This window comes from Trichechus manatus, unplaced genomic scaffold (assembly GCF_000243295.1).
Source record: "Trichechus manatus latirostris isolate Lorelei unplaced genomic scaffold, TriManLat1.0 scaffold00017, whole genome shotgun sequence".
Lineage (NCBI taxonomy): Eukaryota > Metazoa > Chordata > Mammalia > Sirenia > Trichechidae > Trichechus > Trichechus manatus.
Window position 1 is genome coordinate 19503625 of NW_004443953.1, and position 22762 is coordinate 19526386.

General features: G+C 44.6%; 1 protein-coding gene across 1 annotated transcript in view; it reads right to left on the reverse strand.

The window, feature by feature from the left end:
- DDO (D-aspartate oxidase) overlaps positions 1-21171 on the reverse strand; it is a 26856-nt gene extending 5685 nt beyond the window's left edge. Inside the window, exons 1-4 of the mRNA XM_004372463.1 lie at positions 21098-21171; positions 17898-18073; positions 13453-13561; positions 8314-8490 (exon numbers count right to left, since the gene is read on the reverse strand). Of these exons, the coding sequence (XP_004372520.1) occupies positions 8314-8490; positions 13453-13561; positions 17898-18069 (458 nt within the window). The 5' untranslated portion in view covers positions 18070-18073; positions 21098-21171. The remainder of the gene's footprint in view (positions 1-8313; positions 8491-13452; positions 13562-17897; positions 18074-21097) is intronic.
- Positions 21172-22762: the final 1591 nt, after the last annotated feature.

Genomic DNA, 22762 nt, shown 5'->3' on the forward strand with positions numbered 1-22762 from the left:
CCTGCTTCATCTGTGACTCTCTGTTGTGTTCCCTGTCAGGGCAGTCATTGGTGGTAGCCGGGCACCATCTAGTTCTTCTGGTCTCAGGCTGATGAAGTCTCCACTGAGCACTTCTTTACACACACACACACTTCACCTCCCAGGAGCAAAGGGGAGACCCCTCATCTCTTCTCTCTTGGGACTAGAGGCAATTCTTACACTCTATTCCCAGCATCTGCCTCAGCCAAAGAGTGGCGAGAGAGGAGTCTGGAAAGCCCTAAATAAGGAGGCTAGGGCTCTAGGGTGGAGACTCTGGGCGGTGGAGCATTGAAGTATAGGATCCCTAGCGAGTGCGGGTGCAAAGATACGGGGATGCTGAGAAGCTGCTTTGGCAGCAGCACTGGAGATGGGGACGTTGGGGACAGGGCTGCAGGGGGGAGGAGCTGACGCTGAAGTGGGAGGTCGGAAGGAGGGAGGGTGCAGCCCAGCAGGGACAGAAGAGGGGTCCCGGAGGCAGAACTAACCCATCACAGCCAAGGTCTTGCCCTAGAATCCATCCGCGCCTGGAATTCACTTGCTGAAACTTAGACCCAAAGTGTTTTTTGGAACTTGATGAGTAGAAGCTGGGGGAAAATGTTGTTTTTTTTTTTTTTTTTCCATTTAAAATTTCTACCTTTGCCAAAGGTAAATTTTAGCACGCCTTTGAAGCAGATCGTTTGTACCTTTATTCGGGGAATATTATCCAAATAGACCTCTGGGTTATGCAAACATAAAGTAAAAACTCTTTCAAGGCTCTAAACTCGGAATTGTCTCCATAGCAGTGGGTTTTTGGTAAGGCTCTAAGACGACTCTAGGGTGAGAATGTAAGTGATTCTCTGTTGGAAGAGAGTTGCTTCTCTGCAGAGCAGATTGCTTGTGGAAAATCAGTGTCTCCGCCAAGGAGGGGCGCAGAAAGGAGCGGATGGCGTGGCGTCCGTCCCCCAGCTGGCCACGCAGACTGAACTGGAGTGTCCTCCATTAGAGGGCGAGGGCCAGAGGCAGAGGGGACTGAGTCAGAGTTTGGAAGACTGTAGGTGCAAGCAGGGCTGCGTTGGGGCCCAGGGATTCAGAGCTGGGACGGGGTATCTCTCCCCACCTCAGCTTGGAGCCCAGCTGTACTCTGACGCCTGGAAAGACTGGTGGCTACGGAGGTGGGATCTCTGTTTTAAAGTCAGTTGGAGTGAGGAAAACAGCACTGCATTTTTGAGTCACTATGTGAGAAGAGCTTGGAGACGCGAGGGGAGAAACAGTGAAGCGCTAGGAAGCCACTGCTGAAGATGAGCGAATGGAGGGCTGCCGGGACCAGGACAATGATTAAAGAACTAGAGGGGTGGGCTCAGGGGCGGATTAACCAGTAAGCAAGGTACGCACAGGCTTACAGTAAGCAAAGGTACACACCGTGCACAATTTCACATGGGTTTTTGCAAACAGGTGAAATTATGCACTACAGATTAGTAAGTAAGCACAAGTAAGTTCGCGTGTACCTTGCTTACCGGGTAATCCATCCCTGGTCAGGCTGACTCTGAGATATTTTAGATAAAGAATTTATTAGACATAGTGTCAGCAGACAATAAAAAAGTACTCCTTGCTTCAAATCTGAAACATAATGCCTTACTAACAGTGATCAGAAAATAAGTATTTTTAGTCTATTTGTCTGAAAATGGGGAAAAAAGAGGAAAACTAATTTAAAACCTCAGTTGGTAGTTCTATGCATACAGATTCATGGAAACAATCCACTGATACTTTATGATGACACTTAATCTAGCTATACCTAAAATAGCTTATAATAGTTAAAAAAAATTTAAATACTTTTTTAGGTTTACAAAGCAATTAAATATATATAGTCTAATGATTACAGCCAGGAAAGCCCAATCGCTAGAAAAGGACATGTTTGGTAGACAGCCAACAAAAACAAGGGAAATCCTCAATGAGCTGTATTGACACAATAGCTGCAACAGTGGACTCAAACATACCAACCATCAGGATGACACAGGAGACGGCAATGTTCAGTTTTGTTATGCATCAGGTTGCCATGAGTTGGAGTCCACTCAGAGGCAATTAACAACGAGTCTAACTTTGAACTGACATTATCTCATCTGAATATCATATTCCTCTCTCATTCCCTTGCAATGCAAACCTGAATAAAGTAAACTACATCCTATTTCATTCTTTCCAAGAATATTCATCCCTGCCTTGTCCACTCCATGAACTCATGTATCAGTCATTCTAAGCCCTGTTAAGGCATGGAGCGGCTTCCACTCCCTTCCAGGAAGGGGGTATAGATGAGGCCCAGGGTGGTTCTGGAGAGACAGGTGGGGTTGTATGTAACAAGTTCAACTCTGCAGCTGCCTTGGGAAGCTACTGAGGCCCCGGGGGAAGCCCCCAAGAGTACTGTACCCCATATGTCAGTCCCTACTAGCCTTGTTGCCATCATCAGAAAAAACAAACACCACCTCTTTTCCAGTTTCCTCGCTGGCACCCTCTCACTTCATCTTTGCATAGCAAGGGAGAAAGGGGAGTGCTTACATTACACCTTGTGTCTGAGGACTTTGAAAGTTGGACGTGTGACAGCCTGTCACATTTCTCATGTACAATACCTGGCTGCCAAGTCAGGCCATGCAGAACAGAAGATACAGAAGAAAGAGATGGGAGGTAGAGGGCTCTCCCAGAGAAACAGAGAGGACTTACTAAATATGAACGCACAGGAAAGTTCAGGGAGAGAATCTCAGTGTGGTGGGTGCTGTGGTCAGCATGGAGCCTTATTAAGGCCATGGGAAAAGGCACTGACCTCCTGGGAAAGATCAGTGTGCCTGTGTTACAGGGCCTTTTGGGCAGAAACAGCTTTCTGGATGTCATCAAAGGCAGGACAGTCCTGGTCCCTCTGTGATGATTTATTTAGGTGCTCTGCTGACTTATTGCCTCTGTGATTCATTTCCTGGAAGAGGCAAGTAGAAAGCAGCAGAATATGACTCTACTGGCTGAAGATATAAAATATGATCTGCATAGGTGATTAAATTTCTGAGGACTTTTCTGTTCTAGATAATACTGGGCATTGATTTTTTTTTTTTTTTGGACAGAAAGGCGATCCCTTTAGTTCTTTGAAAAACGCTAAAGACCTAATTTGTGGTAAAACTATATAAATAAATAAATTTTCCAGGAAGTTTACCTTATTTCAGAAGGATAGGTTGAAGCCATTGTCATGTGCCTCGCTGAGTAAAATGCTCATTTTTGAGTCTGAACACTGCAGGCTGAACACTCACATTGTGTAGAAGAGGCGTAGGAGACAGCAAAATAGACCCTGAGTGTGGGGAACAAGCAGGGCTTGTGTGGCTTCCCAGCTGGGCCGGCTCCAGATAGAGGAGAGTGGGTGGCTGCCCACAGAGTGAGTCCTGAGGGTCCCACCTCCTCACCAGGACGCTGCCCTGCCTTCTGCCTGGTCTGAAATCCTGGCCCTGAATGGCTTATCTTGGGCTTAGAGGAGGCCTGCTCCACAAGGCTCCTGAAGGAGGAAAGCAGGCCTGTGGTCTTCTTCCTCCACCATGTTGCTCATCTGGCAGATGCCAGGTTCTGAGGGGAGGAGTTGTTAGCTTCTGTTGAGTGGATTGTGACTCATGGCGATCCCATGTGTTACAGAGTAGAACTGCTCCACAGGGTTTTCTTAAGTGTAATTCTTTTTTAAAAAATTTTATTGTGTTTTAGGTGAAAGTTTACAGCGCCAATTAGTTTCTCATTCAAAAATTTATACATAAATTGTTTTTGTGACATTGGTTGCAATCTCTGCAATGTGTCAGCACTCTCCCCCTTTCCGTTTACACCCTAAGTTCCCCTTGTCCGTTGGTCCAGGTTTCCTGTCCCTTCCTGCCCTCTCGTCTTTGCTTTTGGGCAGGTGTTGCCCATTTGGTCTTGTATACTTGATTGGACTAAGAAGCACGTTCCTCACATGTGTCATTATTTGTTTCATAGGCCTGTCTAATCTTTGGCTGGAAAGTGGACTTCTGTAGTGGCTTCATTTCTGAGTTAGCAGGGTGTCCAGGGGCCACAGTCTCGGGGGTTCCTCCAGTCTCTGTCAGACCAGTGAGTCTGGTCTTCTTTTGTGAATTTGAATTTTGTTCTATATTTTTCTCCAACTCTGTCCAGAACCCTCTATTGTAATCCCTGTCACAGCAGTGGGTGGTGGTAGCCGGGCACCATCTAGTTCTTCTGGGCTCAGGCTGGTGGAGGCTGTGGTTCATGTGGTCCATTAGTCCTTTGGACTGAAATTTTCCTCGTCTTCGGTTTCCTTCATTCTCTTTTGCCCCGAACATGATGGGACCAATAGATGTATTTTAGATGGCTGCTCGCAGGCTTTTAAGACCACAGACACTACTCACCAAAGCAGGATATAGAACATTTTCTTATGAACTATATTATGACAATTGACCTATATGTCCACCGAGACCATGGTCCCCAGGTAGCTGTAATCTTAACAGAAACAGATTGCCATGCCTTTTCCTCTGTGGTACCACTGGGTGGGTTCAAACCACCAACCTTTAGGTTAGCAGTCTAGCACAAACTGTTTGGGCCACCCAGGGACCTTGAGGGAAGGAAGGAAACTGCTAATCTCCACAAAGAGGGGTGTCTCCACAGAGTGCGGTGTCTGTGTGCTATCTAAGGGGGTGGGAGCCGACGCTGGGAGGCAGGAAGAAGGACGAAGGTATCAAGGACACAAGGGGGAGGAGAGAAGCGGCGCTGAAGGGGCAGATGGAGGTGTTGCTGGGACAAGCATTCCCCTCCATGGCTTTCCCGCAGTAGACTGTGTGTACCTCCGTCTAAGCCTACCGTCATGGTGGACATGATGAAGAAAGGCCTCCCCTGAGCAGCTCCTCAGTCCTCTTCTCTCTGACTCCTATAATCTGCATACAAATAGGAAGCAGCTTGTTCCAAGGCACAAAACCCGTCTGGCTAGTCATCAGGGACTATGGCATTACAGTCAGGAGGTGGCTCCACTGGCACTGAGTACTACTTACTCAAGGTTATTTTAAGTAGAGTAAAATGCTGACAGCAGAGTAAAATGCTGACAGCGGGTCAGGCTTACAACTAATGAGAGGGTAGTGGGGGTTTGTCCAAGACCTTCATTCCACCATTAGAGGTTAGGCCTGAAAATAAGGTTAATACAAAAATATGTGGCCTATTTTCTAGAAGGTGATACTTCAGAACTGGGAAGAAGAAATTGTTCAGATAATATTTGTTTCTGTATGAAATGGTTAAGGGTTGTCCCTAAGCTAATGCATGGGAGCAAGAGTGGGAGAGCAGAATGGATGAATGGACGGTGGCCACACAGGTGCAAAGCAGGGCTGGGGACTGGTACTCACTCGGTCCTGCATGGGGATCCCCCAACCCACCATGGGACTCCCCACGCCTACCCCAGACAGAAAGCTTTTGACCACTCAGGGCAGCCCCAGGCCAACTGGGAGACTTATGAAGGTCATAAGAGAAGGTGACTGGGGGTGAAGTTGGCTTCCCTGCTCTCCACTCCTCCAACCCCTGGGCCACAGTGACACCTTTCTGCCACCTCTTCAGGTGTCCTGGGCCTTTACACCTTTTCTTTGCCTCATCAAAAATGTCCCCATCTCACAAAGACGTTATCAACTATTTGTCCCTTAAAGCAAAATGAAAGCAATATGCCTTCTCTCCCAGGAAGAACTGCCATTTAAACCTTATTTCTAGACTTTATATGCATTGCTTCAGCGAAAGATTGGGAGAAACACTTCATACCCCCCTCTCTGTGATTACCTATGAGCTCAAGACTATTACTAGGACTCAAAACTTACCCTCACTAGTCTAAGCTGTATCGCCCTTCAACTGGACAACCCAGAGGACCCCGCTCTGGCCTCCTGCAGCGTGCCCTCCCTGTGGGACAAGGAGTATGTGAGGCCAAGAGATGCACCCAGTCAAGACCCTCTCCCTTCACCTCTAATCCATATTCTGTGTACCCAGGACCCCTATATTCCTTACCCACTTTCCAAGCCTACATTCTACAAAACAACTGATCTGTACTCTTCACAGTTGTGATGATCCTAAAAGATCAATACAAACCGGAGACCAAAAGGACATGATAACTAAATGCAGTGTGTGATCATGGATTGGATCATGGATGGGGATGGGGGGATGTAGGTATATATTTGCTATAAAGGACATTATCGGCACAATTGGTGAAATATGAACAAGGTCCATAAATTAAAGTACTATATCAATACAAATATCTTGATTTTTATCATAGTACTATCTTTAGCACTCAGCTGCTAACCAGAAGGTTGGTGGTTTGAACCCACCCAGCAGCTCCATGGGAGAAAGACCTGGCAATCTGCTTCTGTAAAGATTACACCCTAGAAAACCCTATAAGGAAATCTGACTCTGTCACCTGAGGTTGCTACAAGTCAAAAATCGACTTGATGGCACCTAGCAACAACAAAAACAACACCACCGTGTTTATGTAAGAGAATGTCCTTGTTCTTAGGGAACACACATGGAAGCATTTAGGAATGAAAGGGCATCATGTCTGCAACTTAAACAGTTCTGAGAAAAGATATGTGTGTGTGTGGAGAGAAAAAGACAGAAGAGAAAATGATAAATCAAATGTTAGGAATCTAAATAAAACCACCCAATACACAATGAATTCCTTAAGACAAGCAGTCATATTTTATCCTTCTTTTCTGACCCCAGTTTAACACAGTGCCAGGCATATGTATAGTACGTGCTCTACAAAGATTTGTGGAATTAATGAAATATATGAATCAATAATCGTACGTCCTACATTTAAATACCGGGACCAGGTCATTATTGTTACTGCTTGCCTCGAGTGGTTTTCCCAACATTTACACAATAATTTACATTGTTCCTATCAATCTACCAAAGATACACATTTGGGGACAGAAAGAGCCAATGCTTCACAACTCTCAACACATCTGCAATTTCCAAACTAAACTAAAGAGAAATTTTTTGATGTACCTTGCCCAGTTTCCTAACTAACTGGAAACAGGGAGTCCTGAAAACCAAGCCAAAATGCAAGTTGAAGATATTTTTGGCTGAACTTGGTATCTGTCAGTTTGTCATACCGTTTGTCGTACCGTGGTGACTTGTGTGCTGCTATAATCCTGGAAGATATGCCACAGGTATTTCAAATAGCAGTAGGGTCACCCATGGTGGACAGGTTTCAGCAGAGATTCCAGGCTAAGACAGACTAGAAAGAAAGGCCTGGCAATCTAGTTCCAAAAGTTAGCCAATGGATCACAACAAAATATTGCCTGATATAGTGCTGGAAAAAGAGCCCCCAGAGATCAGAGGCAATAGTGGACTCAAGCATGCCAGGGATCGTGAGGATGTGCAGGACCAGCCAGCATTTTGTTCTGTTGTACATGGGGTCACCATGAGTCAGAGCCAACTCTACATCAACTAACAACACTGGGAGAAAAAAACAAAACTGCGCATCAAGTTGCACCTAAACCAAACCCATTGTGTCGAGTCGATTCTAACTCATGGCATCTCCATGTATTACAGAGTAGAACTGCTCCCTGGGGTTTTCTTGACTGTAATCTTTGTGGAAACAGGTCATCAGGCCTTTTTCCCATGGTGCTGCTGGTGGGTTTGACCTAAAGTCTTTCAGTTAGTAGTCAAGCACAAACTGTTTGCACCACACAGAGACCTACAAGGTGCACCTACAAGTCGAAAATGTTACTAAGGGTGCAGTAGGGCTCACTCCTTGAGGCACAAGCACTGTCTTGAGACTGTTTTACATAGCACTTCCACTTGTGAAGGAGCCCTGATGGCACAACAGTTAAGCACTCAGCTGCTAACAGAAAGGCTGGCAGTTTGAATCTAGCCAAGTGGTTCCGTGGGAGAAAGACCTGGCAATCTGCTCCCATGAAGGTTAAACAAAACCAAAAAACCAAACTCGTTGCTGTCGAGTCGATTACGACTCGTAGCGACCCTATGGGACAGAGTAGGATTGCCCCACAGGGTTTCCAAGGCGCGGCTGGTGGATTTGTACTGCTGACCTTTGGGTTAGCAGCCCAGCTCTTAACCACTGCACCAAATCCTGTGAGGCAGTTCTACTCTGTCACATGGGGTCACTATAAGTCGGAATCCATTTGATGGCACCTAACAACAACAACAATAACCACTTGTGAATGAAAAGACAATGCAAAAGAGCTCTGAAGGACCACGGGGAATTTTCAACATGTATTTTATGAATGGCTATGACGTTAACTTGTGGCTATGACAAGTAAAAGAAAGCAGTAAAGAGCCATTTCAACTGACCTTTTCTCCAACCAGGGAAGATAGGCAAGGCCTTCACACTTCAAGGTCGTAAAAGCCTGGCCAAACACGTGTTGGGGGAATTTCTTCAGCTCAGCCTCAGTCATCTTTCGGAATCCCAGAACTACGTCAGCCCAGAATGGCACTTCTTCAGCAGGAAGATTTCGAAATATCTGCCAACTCAAACATATTGGGTGGAGAAATTTCCTGGATTGTGATGAAATAATACTTGGCTAGTGAATTCCTTGTGCTATTCTCCAAAGCATTTTTTTTTTTTTAGTACACTTTATTTTTTAGAACAATTTTAGGTTTACAGAAAAATTACACAGAAAGTGCAGGGAGTTCCTATATCTCTCTCCTCCTGTACCGTTTCTCCCACTATTACCACTCACGTGGTACATTTGTTACAATTGATGAACCAATATTGATACTTTATTACTAACTAAAATCCATAATTCACATCACTCTTCATTCTTCGTTCTACAGTTCTATGTGTTTTTCTCTTCAAAGCATTTAAAAAATATACTTCCTATAAACATAAAAAAAAAATTATCTATTTCTTCCCTTTTCTTGGGTTCCGATAGCTCAACAGTTAAATTTAAAATGTTCATGATTTGTTCCTAGACAGAGTGGGAGAAAAATGTAGAACAAAATTCAAATTCACAAAACAAAAAAAAACAGTCCAGGCTTGTTGGTCTGACAGAGACTGGAGAAACCCCGAGAGTATGGCCTCCAAAAAAAAAAAAACAACCAAACTCATTGCTGTCGAGGCAATTCCGACTCATAGCGACCGTCCTTTTAACTCAGTACCGAAGTCACTCCTGAGGGTCACCCATCAGCCAAAGATTAGACAGGTCTATAAGGCCAACAATAACACACGTGAGGGACGTGCTTCGGAGTTCAGTCATGTATACGAGAATCATGGGCACACCAGCCCAAAAGCAAAGACAAGAAAGTAGGAAGGGACAGGAAAACTGGCCAAACGGATACAGGGAACCCAGGGTGGAGAAGGGGAGAGTGTTGGCACATCATGGGGTTGGCAACCAATGTCACAAAACAATTTGTGTATTAACTGTTTAATGAGAAACTAATCTGCTCTGTAAACTTTCACCTGAAGCACAATAAAAAAATTTTTTTTTCATGATTTGTGGAATAAGACATTTTTAAAGAAGTATGTATTTTAAAAATTGAATTTAGTTCTCTTTTTCTTAAAAGAAAAAGGAGAGGATTTTCTATTTTGCACAATGTTTCACCTAAATTGTAAGCAAAGCATCAAAAGGTTAACCAAAACCAAAAAACCAAACCCGTTGCTATCGAGTCATAGCTCTTAACCACTATGCCACAAGGGTTTCCAAAAGGTTAACGGTAAGCCTCAAATCTGAACAAAGTCTGTACATTGGGATGAGCAATGGGGGAAGTGCTGGAAGCAGGGGACATGAATTATAAATGAAGTTGTAGGTCATCAAGTTTAGCTTTAGGACTAGAGCAAAGGCAAGGGTTGTCAAGAAAAGCCCTGTTATCATTAAGTAATTGGCATGGCTCAAGATAGATGAGGCTAGAATGATATTGTTGTAAACAAGAAGCCTGTAATAGTGCTGCCAGTAGCTGCTAGATGTAAGTATTGGGTTGTCGTTGTCAATAGGAATAAATGTAGCAATTTATGGTTGCTCTAAAATAGCAAAGGAAATAATTTGAGCACTGTCCATGCTGTCAAAAACAAAACCAAACTCATTGTGATCGAGTCAATTCTGACTCATAGCTACCCTGTAGGACAGAGTAGAACTGCCCCGTAAGGTTTCCAAGGAGCAGCTAGTAGATTCTAATTGCAAACCTTTTGGTTAGCAGCCAAGCTCTTAACCACTGCGCCACCAGGGCTCCACTATGTTGTTAATGATGTGGTAATTGATGTACCAGAATTTATATCTCTAAGTAATTCATTCAAAGCAGTCCCTGCACAATTCTGACCAGGGTCACAATACATGGTCCTGGATAGAATGGGAGAAAAATCTAGACCAAAACTCAAATTCTTTAAAAAAGGCTAGACTAACCGGACCAATTGAGACCAGAGGACTCTCTGAGACTATTGCCCTGAGACACTCTTTACACCTTGAACTGAAACTGTCCCCTGAGATCACCTTCTAGTGAAACAGCATCGTGGCACACAAAATAAAGGATATTACCCATAAGTATGGTGCTGTACTAAAAAACCATCTGTATGAGGCCAAAAGGTCAACATTTACTCTAAAGCAAAGATGAGATGATAAGGGGGCAGGGAAGCTAGAGCATTGGAAACAGAACAACCAGAACACAATTAAAGAGAATGTTGACAACACATTGTGAAAAATGTAACTAATATCACTGAACAATTTGTGTGGAAATTGTCAAGTGGGAACCTAACTTGCTGTGTAAATTTTCACCAAAAACACAATAAAATAGTATTTAAGAAACAAGAAAACAAAGCAGTCCCTGTGGAAGGCGTGAATGTGGTGTGCTATAGGACTCTGCACTCGGCCCTCTTCCGGTCTCATACTCTTTATACTCTCCCTGAGCTAGACTGCCATCTTTCGCATCTTCACCGCCACCTATAGGCCAAGCAGGAGTCCTGGTGGCGCAGTGGTTAAGAGTTACAGCGGCTAACCAAAAGGTTGACAGTTCTAATCCACCAGCTGCTCCTTAGAAACCCTATGGGGCAGTTCTAGTCCATCTTACAGGGTCGCTATGAGTCAGAATCGACTCAATGGCAACGAGTATAGGCCAAACAATGGGAAGGCTGCATCTCCAGCCCTGTTCTCTCTCTTGAGCTCTAAAAACACATCCAGACCCATGTTGCCCCACTGGATCCACTCCCCACTGGATAGATCTACTTAGATGTCTCATACATCTATCCCCTACTCTTTCCCCAGTCTTACCCAACTCAGAAAATGGCAGCCACACCCGCAGATGTTAATGGCAGAAACCTGAGAATCATCCTTGAATTGTTCTACTTTCTTACCCTCCATGTGCAATCAATCATCAAATCCCATCAAATCTCTCAAGCATTTCTTAAATCCACTCACTCTCTGCTGCCACTATCAACACCTAGTCTCGCCCACCATCATCACTCTTCCAATAAATCTGTTCTCTACACTACAGAGAGAATATTTTTGAAAAGCAAATGGATGGTTATATCACTGTGTAAAACCCCTCAATGACTTCTCATTACCCTGGACCTTTTCCAGTCCCTCTAACATACCAGTCGCCCTAGGCTCCAGGTCTATGTATGTACTTGCTGTTGCTCTACTTGGAATGCCATCTCCTCTGTCCCCACCCTGTCCCTGCTCCCCTACACCTCTACAACATACCTATCTGTACTTATACATATCCAGCTGGCCTCAGCCAAAACATCACTTTTTTCTGGGTGGCTTTTCTTAACCTTTCAGAACAAGTTAGTTCTCCAGAAGTATGTTTCCATAGCACCCTTACACTCTTTCCTTTAGTAACTCATGTTCCATTTGAAACTCATTAGATTTAGGACATTTCCTACAGCCTATAAGCTACATGAAGGCAGGACAAAATTAACTAAAAACATGTTTATTGAACGTCTATTATTTACCAAGATCACAGCCAAGAAAGCCCTATGGAGCAGTTCTACTCTGTAACACATGGGGTCACCACGAGTTGGAATTGACTCGGTAACAACAGGTTTATATTACCAGGCACTAAATTGCTCATTGCTAGATCCCTAATACCTAGCAGAGTACCTGACACTGGTGAATGCACAACAAATCATTTTGAATGAATGAATGAAAGCACAGATGAATAAGGCTATAGACTTATTCCAAAGACAGGATGTTTGTGTCCTTGTCCTTGCTTGACAGATTCAGATCCTTTTCGGGAGCAAGTGGGATAAAAATCATTCATTTTCAGGAAATAAATGACTCTGTTTTAGAATAGCTTGAAACACACCCTTTTTAATAACCACAATGTTGGTAAATTCTTTCTCTTAAAAGTACATTTGAATTTTGAACACAAGTGTTTCCAAAATTACTTAGAGCCAAAGTTTGTGACTAGGACGGGGTCATATTTGTGTTGGACAAAAACAAATGTGACCATAAATCAATGACAACAATTTTTCTGTGTGGTTCATCAGCTGGATCTGGGAATGGTTATAGCGAACTGTCGATCCACCTTCTGAAGGTGGAGAAGCTAAAGCTAATACTTTGAGTAGGAACTTTCGGGAAAGTAACAATGTCAACATCATCTTGGTGTCTCTGATGGTTAAGGGAGGTGAAGAAGAGGGAAAGGGTAGAAATCAGCCTGATGCAAGCATGTACACTGGCAGAGAGTGTTACCGGGCAGCCTGACCTCAAAAGAGGAGATAGGATCATTGTTTTTTAAACAGACATCATGCTACCAAAAAACGCAGTGGTGTTGAGAACTTAGCAAAAGACAAACATCCCTCTGATCTTCTGTGTTATCACTGTGTTATCGCACAGGATAATGATGCATGCTAATATGATGACCCAGAGACATAAATTAAAAGTGATAGAATGTTTAGTAATTTCTGTTTAGGAAGGTATTGTCATATTTTAAATGTTATTGGGTGTTAGAATTGTGAAATTTGAGTTAATGTTAAACACTTTCACTTCAATATGAATGTTTCCTGGAATCAGATATTAAAAATCAAGCAGAAGTGTGCTAGCCATTTCAGAAATAGCACTTTAAAAGTAACTTTAGTGACCTACAAAATTTAGTTCTTTGGAACATCTCATTCTCCAAGGACACTAAATAAATAAGGTGTCCCTATACCTTAGGTCTCTGCACCTATTCCAACATCACACCATCCCCATATAACCCAATCTCCGTGTTTATCTGCTGTATGATTTCTTAGGCATATTTGCACATCAGTGCATACTCCTTGAGGAAACTCAGAAAAGTATTTGTGATGAAAACTGTAATGGTCGTGTGTTGTTCAAAAGTGGAATACCATGACTTGTCTTTCTTAAGTTCTTCAGAGAAAAGCTTAAAATGTTTTTTCTCATTCCTCCCACATCTAGTTCAGCACTTTGCTCACAGCAGACACTCAATAAATATTTCATGTTGAACTCTAGTGTCTGTTAAGATAACTGGAATTCTAAAATAACTTTTTATTTCCTCTCTTACCCAGATACCAGATGAACACCAGCGTCTCCAGCTTCTGTGGAATTGGCGATTGCAAACAGGTGATCAAAGGTCTCTCTAAACCATTGCTTCTGCTTATGAATGGCTGTGTCTACAGTCATGGAAAAAAGCAAAGTGGAACAGGGCGAAAAATGATGGTAATTACTACACTTCAGATAAGTTCCTCCTAGAAACTGGGAAAAAAATAAAGAGGCAGGGAGGAACATTTGAAGTACCACATCATAGTGGAAAATCCATCAGCAACCAGAGTTTTGAATGTTGATACATGCTATCTGCATCTTCTCAGATAATGATTAATCTACAGAGGAGAAACCAACCAACTGGATCAAATCTGACATATGAGCCAGCTGGAAGGTGATCTTTGGACCAGGTATATTCCAGAGGTCCTCAAAGGGTTTATGACCAACGTGAGCATAAGTTAGTTCATGGCTTGAGGCATCTAGCTGACCACACAGTTGACACATAGGAGGAAGGTCTCAGGGTCTCCTGGGGGGGGGGTTGGCGGGGTGGTTGAAAACATGATGGGTGACAAAGGGACGTCCGGGGAACTCACCCTGCTGATACAAGGAAACAAGGCCTGCATTGTGGAGGTGAGCTCCCAGGGAAGGGCAGGCCAGCTTTCCCAACCAGGGCTGCCATTACCTCCACACCCCTCCACGCTATGGAATCATGGACCAGTGCAGAGTTGTGTTCCTGTGGCCAGTAGGGGGCGTAGGAGGTCACACGTCACCTCTCCATAAGAGTATGGGTGTCAGCAGCACTCCTCAACCCCCAGGCATCCGGCCAGAACACAAGGGGTTGGACCTGGACAGCTTTTGGAAGGGTGCAAGGCCTGTCAGTGAGGAAACAAGGGGCAAAGTTCAAACACAAAAATAACAGCGTCCAGTAGGGGCACAGAGAGCAAGCATAACCCAGCAGCACCAATGAATCTAACTGTGGGTGGTGTATGTGGCCATCTGATCCCTGCAGAAGGATCATAAGGAAGTGTCTAGGGTCAGAACAGAAACAGGCCACCAGTAATCTTAAGGAGCTGCTATGGGGATAGCCACAAAGGAGATGAGGGACTGAAACCAAGAGGATGCTGGGACAGCTTTGCTTGGAGAGATGTCCCTGGGATTCATGGTACAGCTGGAAAGGCACCTGGAGATATCTCTCTCCTGGACAAAGTCCTCACTCAGGTCAATAAGGACATTTTAGTAGCAAGGTTTTAAAACAACTGGCTTGTTATAGAGCCAATAAATATTTCTTTAGTAGTGTATCTGTACTATCTCTAAACATGTGCCCACATAGACTTGACATTGTATTCCAAAATTTCAGACTGGGGACTGTTGATTTAGAATAAAGAAATAAATAAGAAGCTGCAGATCAAGCTAACTTAGACTTCATATGGATTATACCCCAACAATTTATTCCAGTGGGGCTGTATTGAAATACTCCCCTGTTTCCACCCCAGAGTCCCCAAATAATGGCTGAGATTTGTATGCTGCAGAAGTCATCCCCAAAGAACAGACAATTCCAATTCAACAGTAGGTATAGCAGGTCTGGTGACCTAATTCAGGTTCGATGCAAGTAAAAGAAAACTGTAGCTAGAATAACTTACTATGTGCCAGGCACTGTTCTAAATGCTTTATATATATTAGTCACTTAATTCTTACAATAACCTGTGAGACAAGTATGGTCTTCATACAGTATTGACATTTATAGGTACAAAAGATATTTACACTGGGGATCGTCTGAATAGAGTCTAGGAAATCAGTGCAAGGAAAAGATCAAAGTCTTTATCTAGCAGCACCCAAGAGAGAAAGACATTGGTCCAGGAGCCCCTACTACTCGGCACAAAGAGAAAGCTCTGGCCTGGATGGCCTGGATGAACTCTCAAATGAGCCTCCTTCTTTGAAGATGATTCCATGACTACTAGGCAATCTTCTGACCACTCACCCAGGCTTGGTGCAAGCAAGGGGGCTCCTGGAAAATGGATGTGAGAACTCTGGTCACATGAAAGTTACCCACTATAAATAGCATTCTGGAAAGGACGTCAGGCTCTTATGTGTAGCTCCTGTGAAGCAGCTCCCAAGGGATGCACCAACTCCATGGATGTTGACAAAACCGAATTCCTGGACCTGCAAATCCAAGGTGACTGCCCTCCTTATTCTGGAATAAGATGGGTTTTTTCTCTGTTAGGTGAAACAGGGGGTCTCTGGACTGGGAAACATCAAGCAGAGGCGAGGGCAGGAATACCACACTGAAAACAGAAGGGCTAAGGAAATACATGCCAACTGGATGTGAAGACCCTGGCCCTCTTCTCCCTTCACCTTCTAGAATTCTGGCAGCCAGGACTTCACCCTCCCTAGCCAGGAAACATGAAGCTTCTTCTCTGGGGAACATGACCAGCCCCCCAAACAAGACTTAAACATAATGACATCAGTGGTTCCCTAACTAAACGGCCTGCCATCTTACCTACAGTGCGGCCCACAGGCAACAAGCCCTAAGCAAGTGCTCAGAAATTCCCATCAGCTGTTTGAGGTCCTACTCTTAAATGTCAGCAGACAGGTAAAGATTACAACACAGCCAAGGAAAACCTCCAACATGAAAAATGGAGATAAAAACATACAATGGAAAGACACAACTTGGAGGCAACAGAAACTATACAAGGGGAAGAAACTTTTAAAAAACTATTATTAGTATCTTCCAAAAGAGAAGAAAAGATATTGTAATCATATAATACAAATAGGATGTTATAAAAGGGCAATTCAGAGAACAAAAAAATTATATAGCATAAAAATACTGCAGTAGAAACTTTAAAAAAGTTAATAGGAAGATAAAAGATGAAAGTGAGGAAATCTCTCAGAAAGTAAAATAAAGAGAGAAAGGGGTAGAAACAAGAGGGGAAAAAAAGCTAAGAGACTTGGAGGACTCCTCCAAGAGACTCAGCCTGATAGCAATTCCAGATAGAGAGAGAGACATCACAAGGGAAAAAGTCAGCAACTGAGTAATTAAGCCTGCTTCCCGAACTGAAGAACATGAGTTTCCAGATTAACAGGGCAGGGCAAGTTTCATATTCCATATTGCTGGTTTTAAAAAAAAAATCCTGTAAACTAGTTGACTATTTACACTATGTGCATGTATAACTTTGATTTTAAAAAAAGGGAAAAAGAAAACGGAACGAGACAATGAGTATATACCTCATTACCTACAAAGTGATTTTTGGTTTCTGTTTGGTGCTATTTCCCCCCTTTCCCACCTCATATGAAGAATATAGACTAGAAAGAATGCATGCACATGTTGAACAATCAATGCATCTTCAGGCCTAAATACATATTGACTGATTGTTTTTGTACCAACTTAGAAGTTAGGATAATTTTAGACCCATTACAAACAATTTGTAACTTGATGGTCACTAGGCCTAAAAACACATTGACTGATTGTTTTTGTTCTGACTTAGAAGTTAGGATAATTTTAGTCCCATTACAAACAATTTGTAACTTGATGGTCACTACTGGTGCCAGTGGAAAGAGAGTTGACATAGTAACCATTACTGTGGTAGTTATTAATGGTAGTTATTAGTACTGTTCACCAAATACTTCTGGCTCTCCAACTTCTGGGAAGCTTATAGAATTGCACTTCTAGCCTCCTTCTGAAGGACAGGGACATATGACTAACTCTGCCAATGAACTATGATCAAAAGTGATGATCACATTGCTGACACCAGACCCTCCAGAGCTCTTTTTTTCTCCAGGCACGACTACTGACAGCATTCAAGATGGCAGCTGCCCCATCAGCTCAAGCCCCTAAGGGAAGACCAGAACCTTTACCAATGCTCGGTCAGCATATTTGGTGGTTGTTTTTCTCCTGCAGGACAACTGAGCCTTTCCCAACAGATAAACGAATGGAATGTTGTTATGGATTGAATTGTGTCCCCCCAGAATGTGAGTTGGAATGCTAACCCCTGTACCTGTGAATGTAATCCCGTTTGGGAATGAGGTTTTCTTTGTTTTGTTAACGAGCCAAATCAGTGTAGGTGTCCTAAACCTAAGTACTTCTGAGTTAGAAGGAGCAGCACAGATGCAGGAGCAAGGAGACACAGAAATTAGAAGCACAGGCCGAGAAAGGCAGAAGCACATGTGAGGATCTCCAAGGACCCGAGAACCGTGGGGCCTAAGACAAGATTTTCTCCCAGAGCAAACAGAGAGAGGGAGCCTTCCCCTCTAGCTGCTGCCCTGAATACGAGCTTTTAGCCTCCGAAACTGGGAGAAAATAAATTTCTGTTCTTTGAAAGCCACCCGCTGTGCTATTTCTGTTACAGCAGCTAAGAAACTTAGATGTTAAAACTGCGTATTACAGTTACACATCGAGCAGTCTGTCAATTTCCATTGACAAAGAATTCCACCAATTTCCATTCTGTCAACAGGAGCTGAAATCTCTCTCACCTGCATAAGCGTGAGGAATAAGCATTCCAGCTGCGACGTCACTGGTAGTATCAGGAGTAAACTTGTCTGACAACACCGTGATGGAGCTCGGTGAGACCAGTTTGGAAATGCACAGCGCAGTGGAGAGCCCAATCACGCCTGCGCCGACAACTGCAACCCGCACCGTATCCATGGGCCTGTCAGGAGGGAAAACGGTCTATGAACCCCGGCTGAGGGATTATTCCACGCAATGAGAAGTCTAGCCCTGCAGCTCCTTTCCTTATCCTCAGGTTTGCAATCTCTCAAAATCAGACCCTTCCTCTACGCATTTCTCTTGGGATAAAAGAAGCATCCCTTTCAGCTCTTCTTCCCATTAAATGTCAGTGTACGGGCAGCAAGGCCTCTGTGGGGTTTTAGTCATCCGCTGAAAACGGACCTAGATTGGCCAGTGAGAACCCACACAGGTAAATCGGTACGCATTTTAGGGGAGATTTCCTCTCACTCTGCTCCCCTTCTCTGACAGTTTTTCCCCATGAGCACAACATAGGGAGGTTTGGTGAAGTAAGCAAGGTAGACAAGAACAGCAGAGCTGCAGTCTTTGCCCCCAGAAACCGCTGAGGAGCAGTCATTGAGAGGGCATGACCCATGAGCAATTTAGAGTTCAGTTCTTGCTGCTTAGAAACTTGCTTTAAGTATGACATTACAGAGAGTCTGTGCAACTGAGCTCATCTCCTCTCTCGCTCTTCACTCTCACCAGAAACCAGCTCCTCCTCCCATCTTCCCTACCTCTGCCATTGCCCCTGCCCCCATCCTTGGAGAGCATTCTTTCAAGATAAGGACACCTAGATTCCTGTCTGGACTCAGTCATGGACTGGTCCTGTAACCTGGGAAGTGGCTGTGATCTCCTAGCCTCAACTCTCTTGTGTGTAACCCACCTCCCCCCACCCAAAAAAAATCCCACTGACACGAGTTGATTCGGATTCATAGTGACGCTATAGGACAGAGTAGAACTGCCCCATATGGTTTCCAACGCTTTAATCTTTTCGGAAGCAGACTGCCACATCTTTCTCCTGCTGGGGGGTTCGAACTGCCAAACATTAGCAGCACAGTGCTTAACCACTACACCACCAGGGCTTCTTATCTGTAAAACAGACCAAATGAATTCTTTATGCAGTGCAGTGAGTTACTTAATATGGCCCTTCTAGCCACAGTCTTTTTAACTCTCATGAAATGACTGGGTGAGACTTTGCAAATGAGGTGCTTGTGGCTCACCAAGGGGACTGGATAGCTTGCTAATAATGTAAATAAGGTGCATGGCACCCTTGTGTGGATGGGGCCATGTAAATAAGGTATATGGGACCCTAGTGAAGAGATTGAAATAAGCCATCCCAGAGTTGGAAAGAGGGGACCTCACAACCATCAAGAAAGAAGAGTCAGGAGTAGAATCTGTCCTTTGGACCCAGGATCCCTGCAGTGAAAACCCCCTAGAATAAGGAGACAGACAGAGAGAGCTGTAACACCAGAGATGGCAAGAGATGGCAAGAAGCAGTGGCAGAGAAATGGTGGCAGCAGAGGCAGCAGAACCAGGAGACCGGCAGGAGATGGAGCAGTTGGCTTGCTGGTCCATGGAGCAAGAAAGCTGAGCACCTTCAGGAAGGTAGTGGAGCGAGAGAGCTGAGCACCTTCAGGCTGAGGCTTATTGGCGGAGTGGGGTGTTTCCAGGCAATTATTAGTGGAGCTAAAAAGCTTTGTAACACTTGCCCAAGCAGGGCAGAGGCCAAGGAGCCATGGGGTCAAGAGGCCAAGGGCCAGAGAGAGGTGTGCCTGTGGACATGGCTGAGAAGAGGCTGTCCTGACCAAAGAACTGTATCCTGAGTTGATCCTGATCCTGAATTGTAACCTGTTACTTCCCTGATAAACCCCATAATCATGTGAGTTCCGTGTGGCTGTTGCAACAAATTATCGAACATAGCAGAGAAGTGGGGAGTGCCATGGGAGGGATGGTTAGTGTCAGAACTGGTAAAAAGTTTGGAGGGTGGATATATATGTTTGACCTCCACTTCATAGGAATCAGCCTTGACCTGCTGATTTTGATTCTACTTCCTCCTTGTGAAGTTAGAGGAGTTAAGATGCCCCCATGCCATTTTTACACTTTATAATGCCCTTTAGGTTGTGAACAAGAGAGACACACTGAGGTTGTCTCATAACAGGGGCTGTTTGTGAGGGTCCATATGGAAATACAAGAGACCAACTTCTCAGGAGCCTCACTAGGCTGGGCTTCCAGAAGACTGGCACAGGGTGTAGCATCCAGGGGGTTGTTGAGGTTCAGCACCCTCCCTCACCCTCTGAGCAGCAGGAGTTTACTGAGCCCTGCTCCAGTATCAGCTTCCCTGTCTGCCTTCCCGGCTTGCCTTTCCACTACTGGTCCCACTCTAACTCTCTCTGTTATGTCTCAGGTGTAAAATGCAGAGAAAATGCAAGGGGTTCAGTTGGTTATTACCATGCGTATTGGACAAAGCTCTATCATCAGACCAACTTACAGGGATAAACCAGCCTATAAATCTGCCCTTACGACAGTTGCCCTTTCCTGTCCAAAGAGCAATACCCAGGGCGTTGGGTCACATGGTACAAATCATGGCCACCCACACATAAAAATTTGCCTTTCCTTGGGAGGGGGTGGGGCTTTCCCCCACCGCTGGGGCTGTGAGGAGGCAAACACTGTGAAGCTTGACTGTCAGTACTCTCTGCCATGAAGCTCTCACACTATGAGGTTTGTAAGTTCCCAATGAGGCTTAATGTGTGTTACTTTTATTTCTCAAACAGTATATGCATTTCCACAGCTGCTAGCTGACTTGATTGCACTCCAGTGGGTTGGCTAGCTGAGAAGGAACAGGGTTGTTAGGGCAGAAAGAAGAGAGAGATCTGGGCAAGGGGCACAGCCGTGCTGGCAGGGCTGAGGAGGGTAGCCCTCATTGACTCCCTGGAAGTAGAAAGCAGCCACCTGTCTCCTTACCGGCTTCACTATTTCATATCAGCCTCCCCTGCCCAGTGACTTTCTCAAAATAGCTCTAACATCTGTGGCTAAGAATAACCAGCTGCCAGGGAGGAGAGGAGTGAGCCAGCAAGGTGGGTGAGTCCTGGCACTTTGACCCATTCGTCACCCCAAATCCCCAGAGTACGCATAGAATGACCCTGAGCAACAAGCAGGAGGATTAAAGTACCTGTCTCAGAAAAAGCGTCCTTGGAACCCACCGAAGGCTCTGGCACCAAAACTTGTTTCCCAGTGACTGGTTGGTCTAATGCTCTGAGAGAGAGAGAAAGGAAAGCAAAACTGCTTCCCATTGGGGAATTTATTAAGGACATTCCCTCTAATCTTAGTATCCATTGGTCCATATGCCTGCGTCTCTGTCACTCATTCCCCTGGAGAAAGGAACAAGTGACCTCATCTTGCATGCTCGGTGGAGCAAGTGTCTCTGGCAAGCTGCTGGGAGCTGGCTCACTCTCCACCAACCCTTCCCCTTCTGGTTTAAAACCCTCTGTCTCGCTGTCAGCCTGAGATTTCTCCAGCTGATTTATAGGTGGGATAAATAATGGGTGAAGCTGTCCCATGTTCAGAAAGTTCCGGCTGGAAGCAAACACTGGTCTCCTCATTCGACTGCCTGGAGTTAGCTGCCCGTCTCCCTTTGGATGCCTGGCTCTGCTGGGTCAGCTGGTGGGGCCAGCAGGGAGATAAGGGCAGAATACAGTCACTGATCATGACAATGATGACATGATTGTAGTTGAGAAAATTATTCAGGAGACAATCTTGAAGAAAAAGCAAATGTTTCTTTAGCCCACATAGTCAAAGAAGGGAACCCATATTAGCTGAGTGTCTGCTGTGTGCAAGGCACCTTACATTCAACAAATTTCTTCTCAGGGAGGCAGTTAGTTGTAGCAAAATAATGATAATAGTGCAGCTGGTAATGTATTTCACATTAACCATGTGCCAGATGCATGCATGACACCATATAATGCAACCACCCTGTGAGGTATGTACTGTTATTCTTATCCCCATTCTATAGAAGTGTAATGAGGCAGTGGTGGTTCAGTGCTAATTGTCACTTTCCACACAGGAGACCTGGGTTCAATTCCTGGCCAATGCACCTCATGCCCAGTCACCACTCACTTGTCAGTGGAGGCTTGTGTGTTTCTATGGCTGAGCAGGTTTCTTTGGAACTTCCAGATTAAGACGGAAGAAAGGCCTGGAGATCTACTTCCAAAAATCAGCCAATGAAAACCCTTGGTTACGACAGCCCTACCTGTAACTGATCATGGGGATGACAGAGGACTGGGCCGTGTTTCATTCTGCTGTGTGGGGTCACCATGAGTTGGGGGCCAACTCAACAGCAGCTAACAACACAGATGGGTAACTTGAGGCTCCAAAAGCCTAAGGAAAGGCCCAAGGTCTCACAACAGCTTTTGGGTGGAAAAGCCCAGTCTGAGTGTCAGACTCCAAGATGCGAGCTTTAACCAAAGTATGCTCAATGAACAAGACCAAGAGTGGACAGGACCACCACGTACTATGCTATCCCTGGCTGAATGGTAGAATAGTACACAGAGCTTGGAGAATTACCGCTGTAACAAATTAGGGCTGGGCAGGATGGCATTAAATGGGATATAGATATATTATTTCATTTAATCTCCACAATCCCATGAAAGACATTTTATTATTATCCTGAATTTGTGAATAAGAAAACTGAGGTGAAGAGAGGTTGACTTGCTCAAGTGGAAGGGCTTGAAGCCGGGCTTTTTATGCTTCTCACATTTCACTGCCTGTGGAGGTCAAATTAATGCTCATCCCCAGTTAAATAGAACTAAGTAGTGAGGTTGTCTGTCTGAAGTTTACC